This window comes from Thunnus albacares, chromosome 13 (assembly GCF_914725855.1).
Source record: "Thunnus albacares chromosome 13, fThuAlb1.1, whole genome shotgun sequence".
NCBI classification, from domain to species: domain Eukaryota; kingdom Metazoa; phylum Chordata; class Actinopteri; order Scombriformes; family Scombridae; genus Thunnus; species Thunnus albacares.
The window spans coordinates 23440410-23455793 of record NC_058118.1 but is presented as its reverse complement, the minus strand read 5'-3'; the positions used below and the strand labels follow the sequence as shown (position 1 = coordinate 23455793).

Here is a 15384-nt window from a genome sequence, read left to right as displayed (position 1 = left end):
CTTGTGAAAGCTCAGCAACTTTTTATTGAAGAACTGGACGTCTTTCATCTTCCGTACTGATGTTTTTCTCTCAGGAGAGTTTTCATGTTGATCCAAACTGTAGAAAAGCTCAAACTATGAGTCACTAACGTTGTCTATGAGAACTACTGATGAGCCCAAAATATCTCCTCCCACTTTGTAACTCAATGGCACAATGCTGATCACCATTTTCGTGGCCGATTTCCTGTCACTAAATTTCTCACTACACAGAAAGATTGACGTCCCTTTTCTCAACCTACAAAGCTCTGATTGGTCGGATGGAAAATAGAATCTGAAACATGATGATTTGATCCTGATGGCTGTCGCTGAAGTAGATCTGGATGTAGATTTAAGACAGGTTCTGTTATCAAAACAACATGGTGGTTAAATAGATGAGTGTATCGTTATGGGGGACAGAGGGGGGAGGGGGAGGGGGGGGGGGGGTTGTTGGGGGTGTTTGGGAGTGTCCCGTGTTGTTTGGGGTCAGCGGTGTTTGGAAGTCTCTGCCTTTTGTTCAAATCTCATCAAGTGTGAAAAACGAGGGCAGGCCTGAGGCGCTCCGCATCGTCTCTCTGCTCCATCAGATCATCCCACAAAACAAAACGAGCAAACATGTGAACGCCGTTATTAAAGCAGACGGTAACCTTTTTGGGTCGATCGTTGCTGCTCTCTCTCTCCTCTCTCTCTGTCTCTCTCTCTCCTCTCTCTCTGTCTCTCTCTCTCCTCTCTCTCTGTCTCTCTCTCTCTCTCTCTCTCAGGTGAGCCGGTCAGGAGGTTGATAAAAACACAGCAGGTGTAATTCACACTTTTACAGTCCGGGGGGCGGGAGGGGGAAACTCCGAGAGATTTGTGAGTGGAAAACAGCATCATTTCCTGCCTCAATCAACAACTTAACAAGCAGCGAACAGTGAAGTGATTGCATCCCCGGAGAGCTCAGTGTCAGACTGTTTTTTAACACAAACACCTTCTGGAACAAGTCATGGAAATGAGTCCAGGACTTTATCGTTTTTATGACATGTTTTGTATGTTATAAATATGTTAGATTGTCGTCAATTAACAGGATGTTTCAGGACAACAGAGACATTGCTGTAAATGCATCAGTGTAGTTCCTGGACAGAAGTTACAGACTCTCTTCAGTCTGAGTGTTTTAACCTCATTACTTTATGAGTAATGATCAAAATGTGCTGCAGCATCAAGTATCAAAGCTACTAAACACTGATGCTGAGTCACATTCTCTGTGTTGATCAGATATCGCCTCATTTCAATCATAAATTGTTATTTTTAATGAGTATTTTTAGATAAAGTTCTTTTTTTAAAGCTGCTTTGTGGTTCAACATGTGTTTTGGTATCTTTATCGACAACAGTGGTGCAACTAAGTAAGTTATTTTCATTATTGATTTACTTATTTAGTCACTAAAATGTTAAAAAAAATGGTGAAAAATGGCCGAAGTGATGTTCAATTCACTAACAGTCAGAAACCTTCAATGTTTCATCCATAATGACTGAAATGATTAACTGATTATCAAAATAGCTGCAGATTCATTAGGGCTGCTACTAAGGATCATTTGTTTCCTAATATTTTGACCTTTATGACATCAAAACACATTAAAAATGTCTCCAAGTGACGTCATTAAATGTCCAAAACCCCAAAATACTCGACTGACAACAATGTTCAGACGAAGAAGAAAGAGAAAAAAAAAAAAAAAAAAAAAAAACAATATTTTTGACGTTCAGGAAGATTAAACAAGCGTTTGTTTGTTGTTGTTTTTTGTTTTGTTTTTTTAAATTTTTTTTACTTAAAATGTTTACTAAGACCTCACAGTGACACAGAGCCAACTTAACTCAGCTGATCCCAAAATATCTGCTTTACTGTCATTTAAGAGACAAAACAGCAGCAAATTATCATGAAATGTTTTTTTTTTTTTTAAATTACTTAAACAATAAATCAAACATCAAGATATTTGTCGGTCAAGTTTTTAATCAACTGACGGTTTCAGATGTTAGTCAGCAGGATCTGACTACCTGGAACCTGGAAACAAATTCTAAAGAAAACTGGAAACTTTGGCAAAACTTGAACCTTTTTAGGGGTCGGACTGGATAATTCTGTCTTTATTTGTTATAATGACCCCTAAATGACCTCTAAATATGTTATTTATCTGATTCCTGCATCTTCTCAGCTCAAATTTTTGTGATTAGGGTTGATGCTAAATCAGTAAGTGTTTATTTACGACCAACGACGGGAGTCCAACATCTGTAAACATGTTTGGGACTTTGTGCAGCTGCTTCATTAGTTTACATCACTTACATTCATACTGATGTTATTATTAAGTAAAGACAAAGAAACATCTTCAGCACTGAAAACCGCAAACAAAATGTGGAACTAAAATCAAAATCTCCCCCCTCAAACCACGTCAGCTACAGACTGAAAGCAGAACCTCTGCGTGTTCGTTCAGACTAACAACCGGCAGCAGATGGCACAGGTTCACATTTCATACAGTTAAGATGGTGACTAAAGAGTGTTTGGCTCCAAACAACTCAAAGCAGGATCTGTAATCTGAGCTAAAACACAGCAGGACGAGCTCCGCTGATTTCTCCTGCTGTTGAGTAAAGATTTCAGCTTTTAATGAACACCTTTATTTTTAAGGAAATGAGTGTTTTTTAAATGTGGAAAATACCAAAAATTCTCCTGATGTTTCCGTTTAAACTGCTACAGTAGCGACTCGTGATCAAGGACAACAGGTTACACTTTCACTTTAAACCTACACTTCTGCTGAAAGTCAAATATTACCTCTTCTAATGGCTTTCGCCTGCTTCATTAGCTCCCAAACGGAATAAATAAATCTTCAAATCACTTCCTGTCACACGCAAACAGAACAGAAGGAGGAAAGACACCAAACCGAACGCCTGTAAAACTCCTGCAGCTCTTATTTTTTTTAATGTGGAATTACTTTAATACACCTTATAAACATTCCTGCGGTGGATTCACATGCTGGTGGGAAAATCCGAGATCCGGGGACTTTTGGCTGCGTTCGTGTGTGTGTGTGTGTGTGTGTGTGTGTGTGTGTGTGTACATTTAAGTTTTTAAGTTGCAACATTTACGAAAAACAAGAAGTTAGCTGGGTTTCAGTATTTGGAGACTCAGGAAATCTTCAGTACCACTTTCTGATAAAAGCACCATTTATAAATATTTGTTGCATTATCGATTCATCTGTCGATTATTTTCTTGATTAATCGATCAGTCGTTTGTCAGAAAATAGCGAAAATGCCTTTTATAATTTCCCTGAGTCAACGGTTACGTTTTTAAGTCTTATTTCGTCCGTCCATCAGCAGCTTATCCAGGACCAGGAGTAAAGAAACCCAGACTTCCTTCCCCCCCGGCAACGCCCCCCCACTCCTCCTGGGGGGATCCCGAGGCGTTCCCGGGCCAGAAGAGATATGTAGTCCCTCTAGCATGTTCTGGGTCTGCCCCGAGGGGGGGGGTCAAGAGGATCCTAACCAGGTGCCCAAACCACCTCAGCAGCGAGCTCCTCACACTCTCTGTAAAGCTGAGTCCAGATACTCCACACGGCTGCTCGTATCCTCAACCTCATTCTTTCAGTCAAAGCTTGTGACCGTAGTTGAAGGTCGAGATGTGAACCGACGGGTTCTGTCTCCACTCTTTCTTCACCACAACAGTCCGACACGACGCCCGCATCACTGCTGCTGATGCCGCACCAATCCAACGCATATATCCGACATAGATATGTCGTCCGACCAACAGTCCAAAACCAGAAGATATTCAGTTTACCATCATGTACGTGAGACGAAAACATTAAATCATCACATTTGAGAAGCTTAAAAGCAGCAAATTCATTCGCATAGTTGTTTAAAAGGAGGCATCTAGCGGTCCTTCCGCTCACAAGCACGTCGGAGAACCATGAAACTGACGAACCAGTGTTTGGTTTGTCCTCTCTGGGCTACTGTAGAAACATGGGGGGCTGGAAGAGGACCCGCTCCCTCTGTAGATATAAAGGGCTCATTCTAAGCTAACGAAAACACAACAATTCTTATTTTCAGGTGATTATACAATAACTAAATTGAGTTAAAACATACTTTATGAATATTTTATTCCATTTTTGCCAAGTCCGTTCCACTAGATGGCGCTAAATTCTACATACTGCACCTTTTTTTTAAAAAAAAAAAAAAAGATTATTCAATTATCAAAATAGTAGTTTAATAGTTAATTTTCAGACAGGATCTAACAATTCTACAAAGTTTTAACAGCAGCGACTGTTTTATCTTTTGTTGTGAAGATCGTTCACGTTACAAATAATCCACCAGGGAACGTGCGCCTGCATGTATGTGATTGGTCAACCCGTTGAAATGAACGGAGGGCTGCGTTTCGTCACGTAGAGCTGATGTCAGTCTGTTTATGGGTTTTTCTCACTAGTAAGTCACCAAATCTACAGTTTAAAAATCATTAATGAGGTTTTAATAAACCGTCAGCGGTTAATCGATCAGTCTGTAAAATGTCAAAAAATACTGAAAGATTTCAAGGTGACGTCTTCAGATTCCAACATTTGTTTTATTATCCGATACGACAAAGAAAAGCAGTAAATCTTCACTTTTATGGAGCTGAAACCAAACAGCTTTAAAATGATTAATCAGTTATCTAAATAATTAAGTCTCTCCTGATTTACCGATCGATCAATCGACTAATCGTTGCAGCTCAACTTACAATAAACTGACTGCAACAACTGAACTAACAATCATTCTCATTACTGATTAATCAGTCGACTATTTTCTCGATTAATCGATCAGTTGTTTGGTCGATTAAAAAGTCAGAAAATGGTGAAAAATGTCGATCAGTGTTTCCAAGACGACGTCTTTAAATGTTTGTTTTGTCCACAACCCAAAAATATTCAGTTTACAACAGAAACCAGCAAATATTCACATCTGAGAAGCCAGAACCAGAATATTTACTTTGTTTTCTTAAAAAATGTCTCAAAGCGATTAATCGATTATAAAATAGTTTAAGATTAATTTAGTAGTTGACAACTAATCGATTAATCGACTAATCGTTGCAGATCTATAATCAACCACCGTGTTTATAAATGGATTTTGGTCCTGCAGGATTTTCTATTATAACAGATTTATAAAGCATTTATGAATCATTAATAAAGAGCTGCCTCATCAGAAAGCCTTTCTTCTGCAACTTTGACTGGAATTAATGTGCAGCTTAACTTAACACGCTTGTATTTATTATTTTTGTTGGATATATTTCTCCTGTCTGCTGTAAATCATTTCACTTTCATGATCAATATGTCAGCAGGCGTGTTCGTTGCCACCTCTTGCACCATTTCCAAGTGAGGAAAGCATGGAGGAAAGGCCACAAAGGGTGATGATGGAAGTCCCCCACTCCCCCCCCCCCCCCCCCCACCTCCTCCTCCTCTCCCCTCCCACCCCCACCCCCCCCCCCCTCCGGCCTCGCCCCTCTCTCCTCTCCGCCCTCGTTTGGGGATGCAGGGGCTCATCAGTATCTCTGGACCAGGCCCGTTTAACACACACACACACACACACACACATAGATCCACACACTGCATAAAAGCCTGAAATTGCTTCCAGCTGGTCCCGACCGGAGAAACTGGGAGGAAACAAAGCGCCGGTCCGCTTGCACAAGTATTTGTCCAGTGCGCACACAACAAAACTCACTTTCACCGCTCTGACGCGTCCTCCCTGCGCGCAACCGCTTCTTAATGCGCTTAATCACTAAAAGGCAAAGCCTGTGCTGTGAATTTCAGCTGCAGATAAACTCGTGTGGAGTTTGCAGCCCGGCCTGAGTGTCTGTAGTTTAAACACCAGTCCGGCTGATAGTGATGCTGCTGCTGCTGCACGGTGCGCTCCGGTCCTGACCTGCGCATCCTCAGCGCGCATCAACCCGGACAACAAAACCCAGACAGGAGCAGCAATGCGACCAAACAAGGAGAAAGGAAAGGAGTAGAGAGGAGGTGGAGGAGAGGGGGGAGAATAAGGGATGGCCGGCCGGCTGCAGGACTCACCAGTCGGTGTCTGAGGTCTCGTCAATGACGTCCTGGTAGGCGGTCAGCAGGGCCAGTCTGTTCTTGCCGAGATTCACAGCCATGTTTCTGTCCCTGCAAGCATCCAGCCCGCTGCTGATGGAGAGAGACACGGAATGAGACTACAGAGAGGACACGGAGGAGGAGGAGGAGGAGGAGGAGGAGGAGGAGGCTCTGACTGGTGGAGACAAAGAGACCATCACGGTGTCCGACAGGTCCTAGCGCCGGAATATCACCGGATAAACAGCCTGTTGGGTCCTAGTGCCGCAAAGTAAATATCTACAACTGTATAAAAGCATCAACTGCAATAATAATAATAATAATGATAATGATAATAATAATAATAATAATAATGATAAGCTAATATGAAGCTTCAGCGTCCAAATGAGTCAAATCAAGTAGATATCTTTCAACGTTACAGTCTTTTTAGTGCCAAACTTCCTGTTTTTGTTACTATACTTCCACTGCAGCTCAACAGGGAAACACAAAGAGGAAATTTGATGCTAAAAAGACTGTAAATGTGTCAGATATCCACTTGATATGACTAACTCAGACTGCTGAAGCTGAATATAAGCTTCACATCAACTTTTAAATGCATTTTTGCACTAAATGACTGTTTGAACACACTATGCACACTAAAACCCTCCTACACACTGGTCTTGTAATATCCAGTATGAACAGGAGGAATGATTACAGTGAAGAAAAACCTCTTTCACTGCTCATATGGACACCTGACTGTTGTTTTAAAGACACTCCTGGAAAAATTGCGAAGCCGTCCATTAAAGCCTCCCGCCTCTCAATAACGATGATGTATGTTTGTTGTTTTCACATTAATCTGCTGAAAGTTTCTCTGAATTCACTGAAAATCTGATTTTTTTTTTAAAAAAAATTTAAGGGGGCGGGCCTACAAGCATGATTCATGACATCACAACTAGTTTGGAGCCAATCGTGCTCCAGTATTCAACAAGTATGATGTGGAAACCCGAAGCCTCCAAACACTAAGAATGAAACTTACAGTGAAGGAGGAGACATCTGGTGTCCAGCAGGAAAACTTTAGAAATGAAAAATATTTACATTTATCAGAGATTTATAGATTTTTTTAATGAGGGAGAAGGAGGATATGTCATTTTAAGGATCTTAAATTGGTAATTATACTTCTTAATTTGTGGAAAAAAACATGTGAGACACACATTGTTGTTCCAAGCAGAGTGTTTTTACATGTCTGAGGGGATCTTTAAGGGATTTTTACTCTTGGAGATCTTCTTGATGCTTGAACTAATAGACCTGGGTAAACACTTTCCAGCACTAGTGTGTCCAACATGAACATGTTATAGTTTCAAACCCCTCCTGGTGCCTCTGCTTTAGACTCTGATTAGCCGCTGAACATGAGAGTTTTTCATTCACTCTCTCACACAAGTTCACAGGCAGCGACTCTCCAGCAGGCAGACTCTCCCTGGATGCCTCTGGGAGCAGAAATGTGTCAGTGTGTCTCCTGTTGCGTCAGTCTGAAGCCTCTCGGAGAGCAGCAGCAGCGGCAGCAGCAGCTCCGAGCCGACGGGGGTTGTTCTCAGAGAGGAGAGGACGTCGCAGCCGTATGCAGATTCCGGCTGCAAGCTTATTGTTCCTGCACGACACACAGGCTGCTAATTAGGAGCCGCCGCAGGCCCGAATCTGCTGCACAGAAATCAGATCATCATGATGTCCGAGTGAAGCGGAGATACATGCGACGGTCGCAGATGGAGCCGCGCAGGAGGCCGAAAATCAGCACAAACGAGCACAAATATCTACAGACGTTGTAGTTTATAGTGAGATTTCATGTTCATGTGATGTTGTAACTGGGCTAAAAGTGTGTAGCAACACAAGCAGCCCTGTGAGACTGAAAGGCTCATTACTCAGCAGGAAATAAAATCATTAAAAGCTGTGGGAGGTCATAAGGTCATGTTTGTACGGTGGCCATTTTAGGACATTTTAGGCTGATGCTGGATTGTCAGAGTTAGTTAGTTAACCTGCTTGTTCTCAGCCTCAGTTGTTGTTATTATTGTGTATTCACATTAGATCTGAGATGGATGGCAGCGACGTTTACAACTCAAGATGGCTGCATGACTGAGGAGTCGGTGGTTTGAGGGTTTAAAACGCTGTCGATTGACAACACAGCACAATATCCATTAAATTTAGCTTTAATTACCCTGCGTGACAAACTTTAGCTGATATGAGGCTCCATGTTTCACCTTTTTCAAGCACTTTTGTATCATTAAACATCATTTCAGATATAAACTAGTGCTCCTCTGCTTACATTTTCTTTTTGGTTGTTTCTGCTTGTTCATGTTTTATGTTTGCTTTGAATCTGTGTGCTTTGTTTGTTTGTTTTTTCCTTTTTAATATGTGGGAAAATGTTCTGTGTTTGGTTGTTTTATGGCGGAATAAAACCAATAAAGAGCTTTTAGAATTGGGATGTTGTTGTTGTTGTTGTTGTTGTTGTTGTTTATTTCTTAACAAAAAAAGGAAACTTTGTATTCTTGTTTTCCTCAGTTTAACACAAACATTACAAATTAATTTTATTGTTGGCACATATAATTGATTTTTTTCTTCTAGTCTTTATTTCTACTTGTTTGTGTCTATATTGTTTTTCTTCTTTGATAAAATTCAATTTTAGACATTCTGTAAGTCTTTTATAAGCTCTTTTGTACTTTTAAAATCTCACCAGCACAATTATTTTTTTTAATCCTTTAATGCATTATTGCATTATGGGTGTTTGTATGTCTTTATTTGCGCAAATAAACTAAAAATAAAAAAGCTGCTATTCTACTCACTGAACGTTGAGGTGATCTCTAATTAACAATAACTTTTTCATCTCTCACAAATTAAAATTTAAAGCCGCCCAGATCTGCAGCATCACGTCCATCCTTCCTCCTTTCCTTCACAATCTTTTGCTTTTCTGTTACATCATGATGCAAAAATCTAGTCTCTCCAAAAGTGTAATTTTTCTGGTTAACATTTGTGTATCTAAATTAGTAAATATTTTTTTCTCTGATCCTCTAAATCTAAATTAAAGGATTCATTCTGATGACCTGATGGTGCAAGAATTTCTCTCAAAGCTCCTTGTGAGGTTTTAACAAAGAAAGAAAAAAAAAAAAAAAGATACACTGAAAATGAGCTTCTTTTCTAGTCGTTTCCTGGAAAAGTTGACATTTAAGGAGGCTTTCCTTGTGTGTGGTGGTGGCGGCGGCGGCGGTGGTTGGTTGGTTGCCACGGTAACCTGCCTGCCTCACAGAGCTGAACCCCACACATGGGCAGCCTCGGTGTTTTTTCTCCCAGGCTGGGCTGGCGCTGAGCCCACATACCTTCCCTCCGCTCTCTGAGCTCAACACTGAGGCCAGAGGATAATAGAGGAGGGGCGAGCGCTTTAATTGGCACAAAACAGCGATGTGGTTCAAGGTGAATCTGCTGAAACGCACTCTGCCCACCATTCAGTTTTGCATAATTTAGCTTTCTTTATCCTGCTGTATTCACTGTTTTCTTTTTATCCACACTTAGTTATTTGCATGTACAGTGAGTCCAATTCCTTATTTTTACAAAACAGTCTCCGAACCTTTAGGTTAAAGTTCTTTTTTAAATAAATTTAAAAAAAAAACAACCTTCACACTAAGACTAAACTTTTTAAATCTATTCTCAGAGTATGAATGAATCACTAAATCATGTTTATTTAACTGACAGCACTGAAACAAGTGTTTAATCTTAAAGACACTAAAGCAGAGTAAAAAGCTTCTTTTTTGCCATGGATACTTGCTGATTAAATGATACGATGATACTATGTTGTTATACTATAGCCACAGAAAATACACACTTGCTTTTCTTCTTCCTGTTGAGAGTTTTTTGTGCATTTTTTTTTTCTTTATCCATCTCCAGGCTCAAAGATTAGAGGGTAGTGGTTGTTGTACACATGTAAAATTATATACCAGGACTATAAAAACACATCTTAAACATAGTTTCAGCTATTAGAATAAAAACAGTCTGTGTTCACCACAACAGCTAGTCTGTACTGGCAGTGATACTTTAACGCTAACGTCAGCATGCTAACATGCTCACAAGTATAATGTTGACCATGTTGACCATCTTAAATTAGCATAGTAATATGCTAACGTGCTAATTATCACCTTTTTAGTTTGGTGATGGGAATGTCACTAGTTTTTTAAAGGTAGTTGGTTGTGAACCAAAGTGTTGAACACAAAATATTTTTGACCTGATGGTGGCGCTGAATGAGATGTTGGAGGATCGCCAAATTTGTTATAACCCTCACCCTGAGGGGAATATGAATACAACCACATTTCATGACAATAGTATAATAATTTACCTATTTAACTTCAACTACATTACGGAGACAGGATTGTTAGCTAATGTTAGTGAAGTCAGTATTAGTTTAAAAACGTTAGCTTGCTATGCGCCAACAAAAACCCCAAATGTTAGCTTAGCACAATGACAGTGCTTGAAGATATAATGTTTATCATATTCACCATCTTCAGCATATTGTTCTAACATTTACCAGTTATCACCATTTTAGTTTAGTGTGTTAGCATGCTAATCTTTGCTAATTAGCACTAAACACAACGTCTGAGGTTGACGGTAATATCACTAGTTTTAAAGGTAGTTGGTAATGAACCAAAGTATTAGACACATAATATTTTTGATCTGATGGTGGCGCTGAATGAAAAGTCGGAGGATCACCAAATTTATTAGTTTGGACCAAAGTTGTGGACCAACAAACACCTGCTAGCATGTCTTAAAAATGCTAATGAACATGTAAATTGTATCTCCACATTTCCCCTCAAATGTCCCTCCTTCCTGTCTGCTTCTACCTCATCCAAGACTCTCCGGCTTTACTCCAGTTTCCCCCCCCCCCCACCCCACACCCCCCCCCCCCCCCCCCCCCCACCTGGGCCCCCAACACACAAACACACATATACCCGCCCCTCCCCCTCATGTTAAGTGAGTTAGTATTAATTCTCGTCACCCTGCAGGTTCTCGTTATTTCCTGCAGACACTGTTTGTTTTGTTTGTTATTGTTAACATGTGGGTGTACGGGAGCCCGAAGTTACCAATAATCCCATTGATGATTCAGCATAACCTGGATATAATATTTAAAATCAAACAGCAGTTCATAAATAAAGTCCTGTACTCAGCCAGGCCTGCAGAGTGAGCTGACACTAAACTGCCTTTTACTTAATGGGGGTTCAGACTGGGCAAATTAGCCTGTCAGGACTGAGTGGTGGAGATTACACCGACTCTGCTCCCAGCTTCAGAGAGGAATAAATAACACTTGGAAAATCAGTGAGTTTAATCCACCAAATGGCCACGAAGAGCAGCTTTAAATCCTCCAGAATTAGGTCAGAGTCTCTGCTAAAAAATGAAAAACAGTGCTCATTATTTTAGGCTTTAGAAATAAACTTTTCTGCTGATGTGTGCACTGAGAAGAGGGAAGAAGTCAATGTATATCAACGTATTTATTTATTGTAATGATAAACTATCAATGTCATGACATCTGTACCACTAAGTATGGTGGCCTAGAGAGGTCAACACACAGGACATAAGCAATATTGGTGAGCAAATTAACTTTATTGATACTACCGATATTAAGTCTTGTTGTGAGGATCAATACTAGTGTCAATAGAATTAATACTAAAAGAAAATCTAATTAAACTAATTCAGGCTAACATGCTGTTATCAGGCTAAAATAATTCTGTTAATTCTCATCCAGATAATATTATCTGATTTGTTATAAATTTATAATGATATATTGTTGTATTATTTAACTTATCTTGCTTTTACTGCCTTCTTAATCACTTTGTAACCCGTTTATTTACTCGTTTACTTCAATTTATTTCACTTTTTTTTTTTATCGAGACAGGTGTTGGGTTGTTTTAAGGAATCTTAAATTGTCTTCAAGATGTAATATTTTATATGACTGGATGAGAAACTTGAGATTTTTAATCTCAAAGGTTTTCCTGGTTAAATAAAGGTTAAATTAAAAGCTATTTATATATAATATTTGTTCTTGACCTTTTTTAACACTGCTGTTAATAGTTTATTTTATTGTCTTTACTTTTGCTTCATGTATCTTGTTTATTATTATTATTATCATTATTATTATTATTGTCATTACAACATTTGTTTATACCATCCATTAAAAAATGCACAATTTGCCATTTACATTTTTAAAATCTGTTTACTATTTGTCTTTATTCTGTTGTCTATTTTTTTTTTTTTTGCTGACTAATGATGTGTAATTTCTCCTGTCTCATGCTGTATCGACACTTTATTTAATAAAGTATTTATCTGTCTTAATAAAACATCTGAACCTGCTAGATGTTGCTGCTTTTTATTTATGTTTATTTACGTCTTTACAACTTGTTTATTTGAAACAAAAAAAGTGTAAAATCAGGAAGAAAATAAACAAAAGGCTTCAGGATGTCAGTTTACTGCCTGTTACTGCTCATCCTGTTGTATAAACTCACTCTGCTCCTCCGTGGCAGAGGGGTATCGATTGATTTATTGATCAGCTTCTATATTAAGATGCCTTTTCAAGGAAGAGGCAGACAGGTGGACAGATGGAGACAAAAGCTCCGTCTCCCGTCTTCTTTTTTCTCTTTTTCTTTGTTTTGATAATGATCACAGCCTCTCCTTCAGTTTTCTTTCTGCATTCTCATCAATAAATCAATATATGACAGATCAAATAAAAGCCTGAGGTGTTTAGTTAAGCCTGGTTTAACAGCAGAAGCTCACAGTTTAATTCCTCTTCTTCTTCTTCTGTGTTGTTCAGATCTCATCCAAACACACAGTCTGTCTGATTCAGTTTAAGAGAAAGGAAACAAAAAAAACTCTCTCTAGATCTGTTTTATTAAAGATATTGACCGCAGCATAATGAATGAAAATATACTCCTCATGTTTCACATCAACATGTGTGTGTTGAGGAGAAGAAAGAGGTAACAGAGAAATAAAAAAATGTTAGTCGACAGTAAGTGAAGCAGCTGCTGTTTTGATATTCAAATAATAGTTTTAGTCATATTATTTTTAAGGGAAAATGGCAAATTTTTATGTGAGGAAAGATGACAGGAGGAAGACTAGTGACTAAAAGAAGGTGATTCATTGTAACTGTGCAACAACAACAACAACAACAACAACAAAAAACCCTCCAAAAACAAAATGGAAAGAAACAAACTTGGCTAAATTCAGAAATCAACCAAACAATCTTAAGGCATCATGATACTCATAACTACACACACTGTCGACCTTCCAAAGCAAAACTACAGCGTCAAGACGTTTCGATGCCTCGCTTCACCGCGCCAGAAATCTCACGACCGCCCCCTAACGAGGCCTCGTTACATCACCCTCGTATCAGAGATGCAGGCTCTGCTGCTCAATCTGCCAAAGTATTTAAAAAACAGAGCTGTAGACTGAACATATTGACAAATTAAACAAGCAGATATGATGTTTGATCATGTGACTCCAGAACGACACACGGGAGCGTTTTTCTAGTCTCTATCAGCAGAAATCAGCAGGACGACGTCATCTGTCTGTTTTATAAAACTGTTAAACAATAATAATGTTTTATGATGTGACGACGCTGTGGTTCAGGTCTGGTCATGTCTAGGGTAAGATGATGGTTTGGGTTAAAATGATCACTTTAAGGTTAGAGACACATGTGGTGGGTTAAAGTTGCTACATCCTTAAAGTTAGGCCGCCTTCGTCGTCACGGCTACAATAATAACCACAGAGTTAAGCTTAGGGGACGATTGTAGTTACACTTCTTTAAAAAGTCTGCAAGCCTCCATCCAACCTCCTCCTCTGAATGAGGAAATGTGTCACACATATATATATATATGTGTATATATATATATATATATATATATGTATATATATATACGTCATCTGAACTGAACCACTGCTCCGCCTCACAGTTACTACGGCTGCAAGATGGCAGCTGTCATTCAAACTAAATATATGATGTTTTTGAGCGACTGACATTTTCTTGGCAGGAAAAGTTTTTCTTTAAACCTGCAGCAGCTGACGAGAGGAAACTGGAGGCTGCTTTCTATACACACAATATAATATAATACAACTTATAATTGTAACAGTGATGAAAAAAAAAAGATCAGGACCAGAATAAAATCACACACACACACACACACACACACACACACACACACACACACACATTCCTGCCCTGCAGGACTTTGCTCTTTTATACTCGGTCTGTTTCGGAAACGTCAGTGTGTAAACATTCACACCAAAGAGGAAATGAACACATTCCTCAGTCTGCTGCAGGAACATTGTTACCTTCTCGATATATGTGTGTGTGTATGTGTGTGTATGTGTGTGTATGTGTGTGTGTATGTATGTGTATGTGTGTGTGTGTGTGTGTGTGTTTGAAAACAGCAAAGTTTGACTCTGACATTCTTCATATTCTTGTGTTTATGCATCTAAAACATGAAGATGTTTGTTTCAACACGGCTGATCTTTCTGTTTATTTGTGAGCGGAGCTGCAGCTGATGATTACTTTCATTATCAATAAGTCAAATGTTTATTTGTATATATTAATATCACAAATTTCATAGATTCTGTGCAGCAATACAACATCCTCTGTCTTTAGACCCTTGATTCTAATGAGGAAAACTCCCCAAAAAAAACCCTTTAAAATGAGGTAAAAATGGCAGAAAGCTCAGGAAGAGAAACAGAGGAGGGATCCTCTCTCAGGACGGACAGACAGGAAACAGATGTTCTGTGTGTCGAATAAATCAAGATAACAAAATTACAACATGACAGAATTATATATGAAACTGATAAATCTGCTGATTGATTTAGTCTATGAATCATCGGAAATCGAGTGAAATTGAAAGTGAAATATGTTCGTTATAACCTCTCACAGCCTGAGCAGATGTATTCAAACAGTTCAAAACCCAAAAATGTTTAGTTTACTGTCCAATAAAGAAACGAAAAGTAGCAAATATTCACATTTAAGAAACTGGAACCAGTGAATTTGGTAACTGATTATCAGAATTGTTGCCAATTAATAAAAAAAAACTACTTCAGGTGCTATTTTGACTGTCCGTATTTATGTTTTGACATTTTATATTGTTGTTTTACTCTGTAAATGACTCTGAATCACAGTATATTTGCATGAAACTGAGCCTCATTAGGGCTCCAGTGATTTTAAAGTATTTCTATAAAGTTTGAGACAGATGAGAGACAGATTTAAAGAAAGAATTGTGAAGCAGCCGAGAGCTCGAGAGATTTTAGTCCTTAATAAAAACCTACA

The 15384-nt window shown here is 38.9% G+C and overlaps 1 protein-coding gene across 2 annotated transcripts in view; it reads right to left on the bottom strand.

Annotated features, from left to right (window-relative positions):
- Window positions 1-6224, bottom strand: part of dbn1 (drebrin 1) — a 131543-nt gene extending 125319 nt beyond the window's left edge. For both annotated transcript variants that reach the window (XM_044369750.1, XM_044369751.1), the window contains exon 1: window positions 6057-6224. In XM_044369750.1, coding sequence (XP_044225685.1) covers window positions 6057-6139 — 83 coding nt within the window. In that variant the 5' untranslated portion in view covers window positions 6140-6224. The remainder of the gene's footprint in view (window positions 1-6056) is intronic.
- Window positions 6225-15384: the final 9160 nt, after the last annotated feature.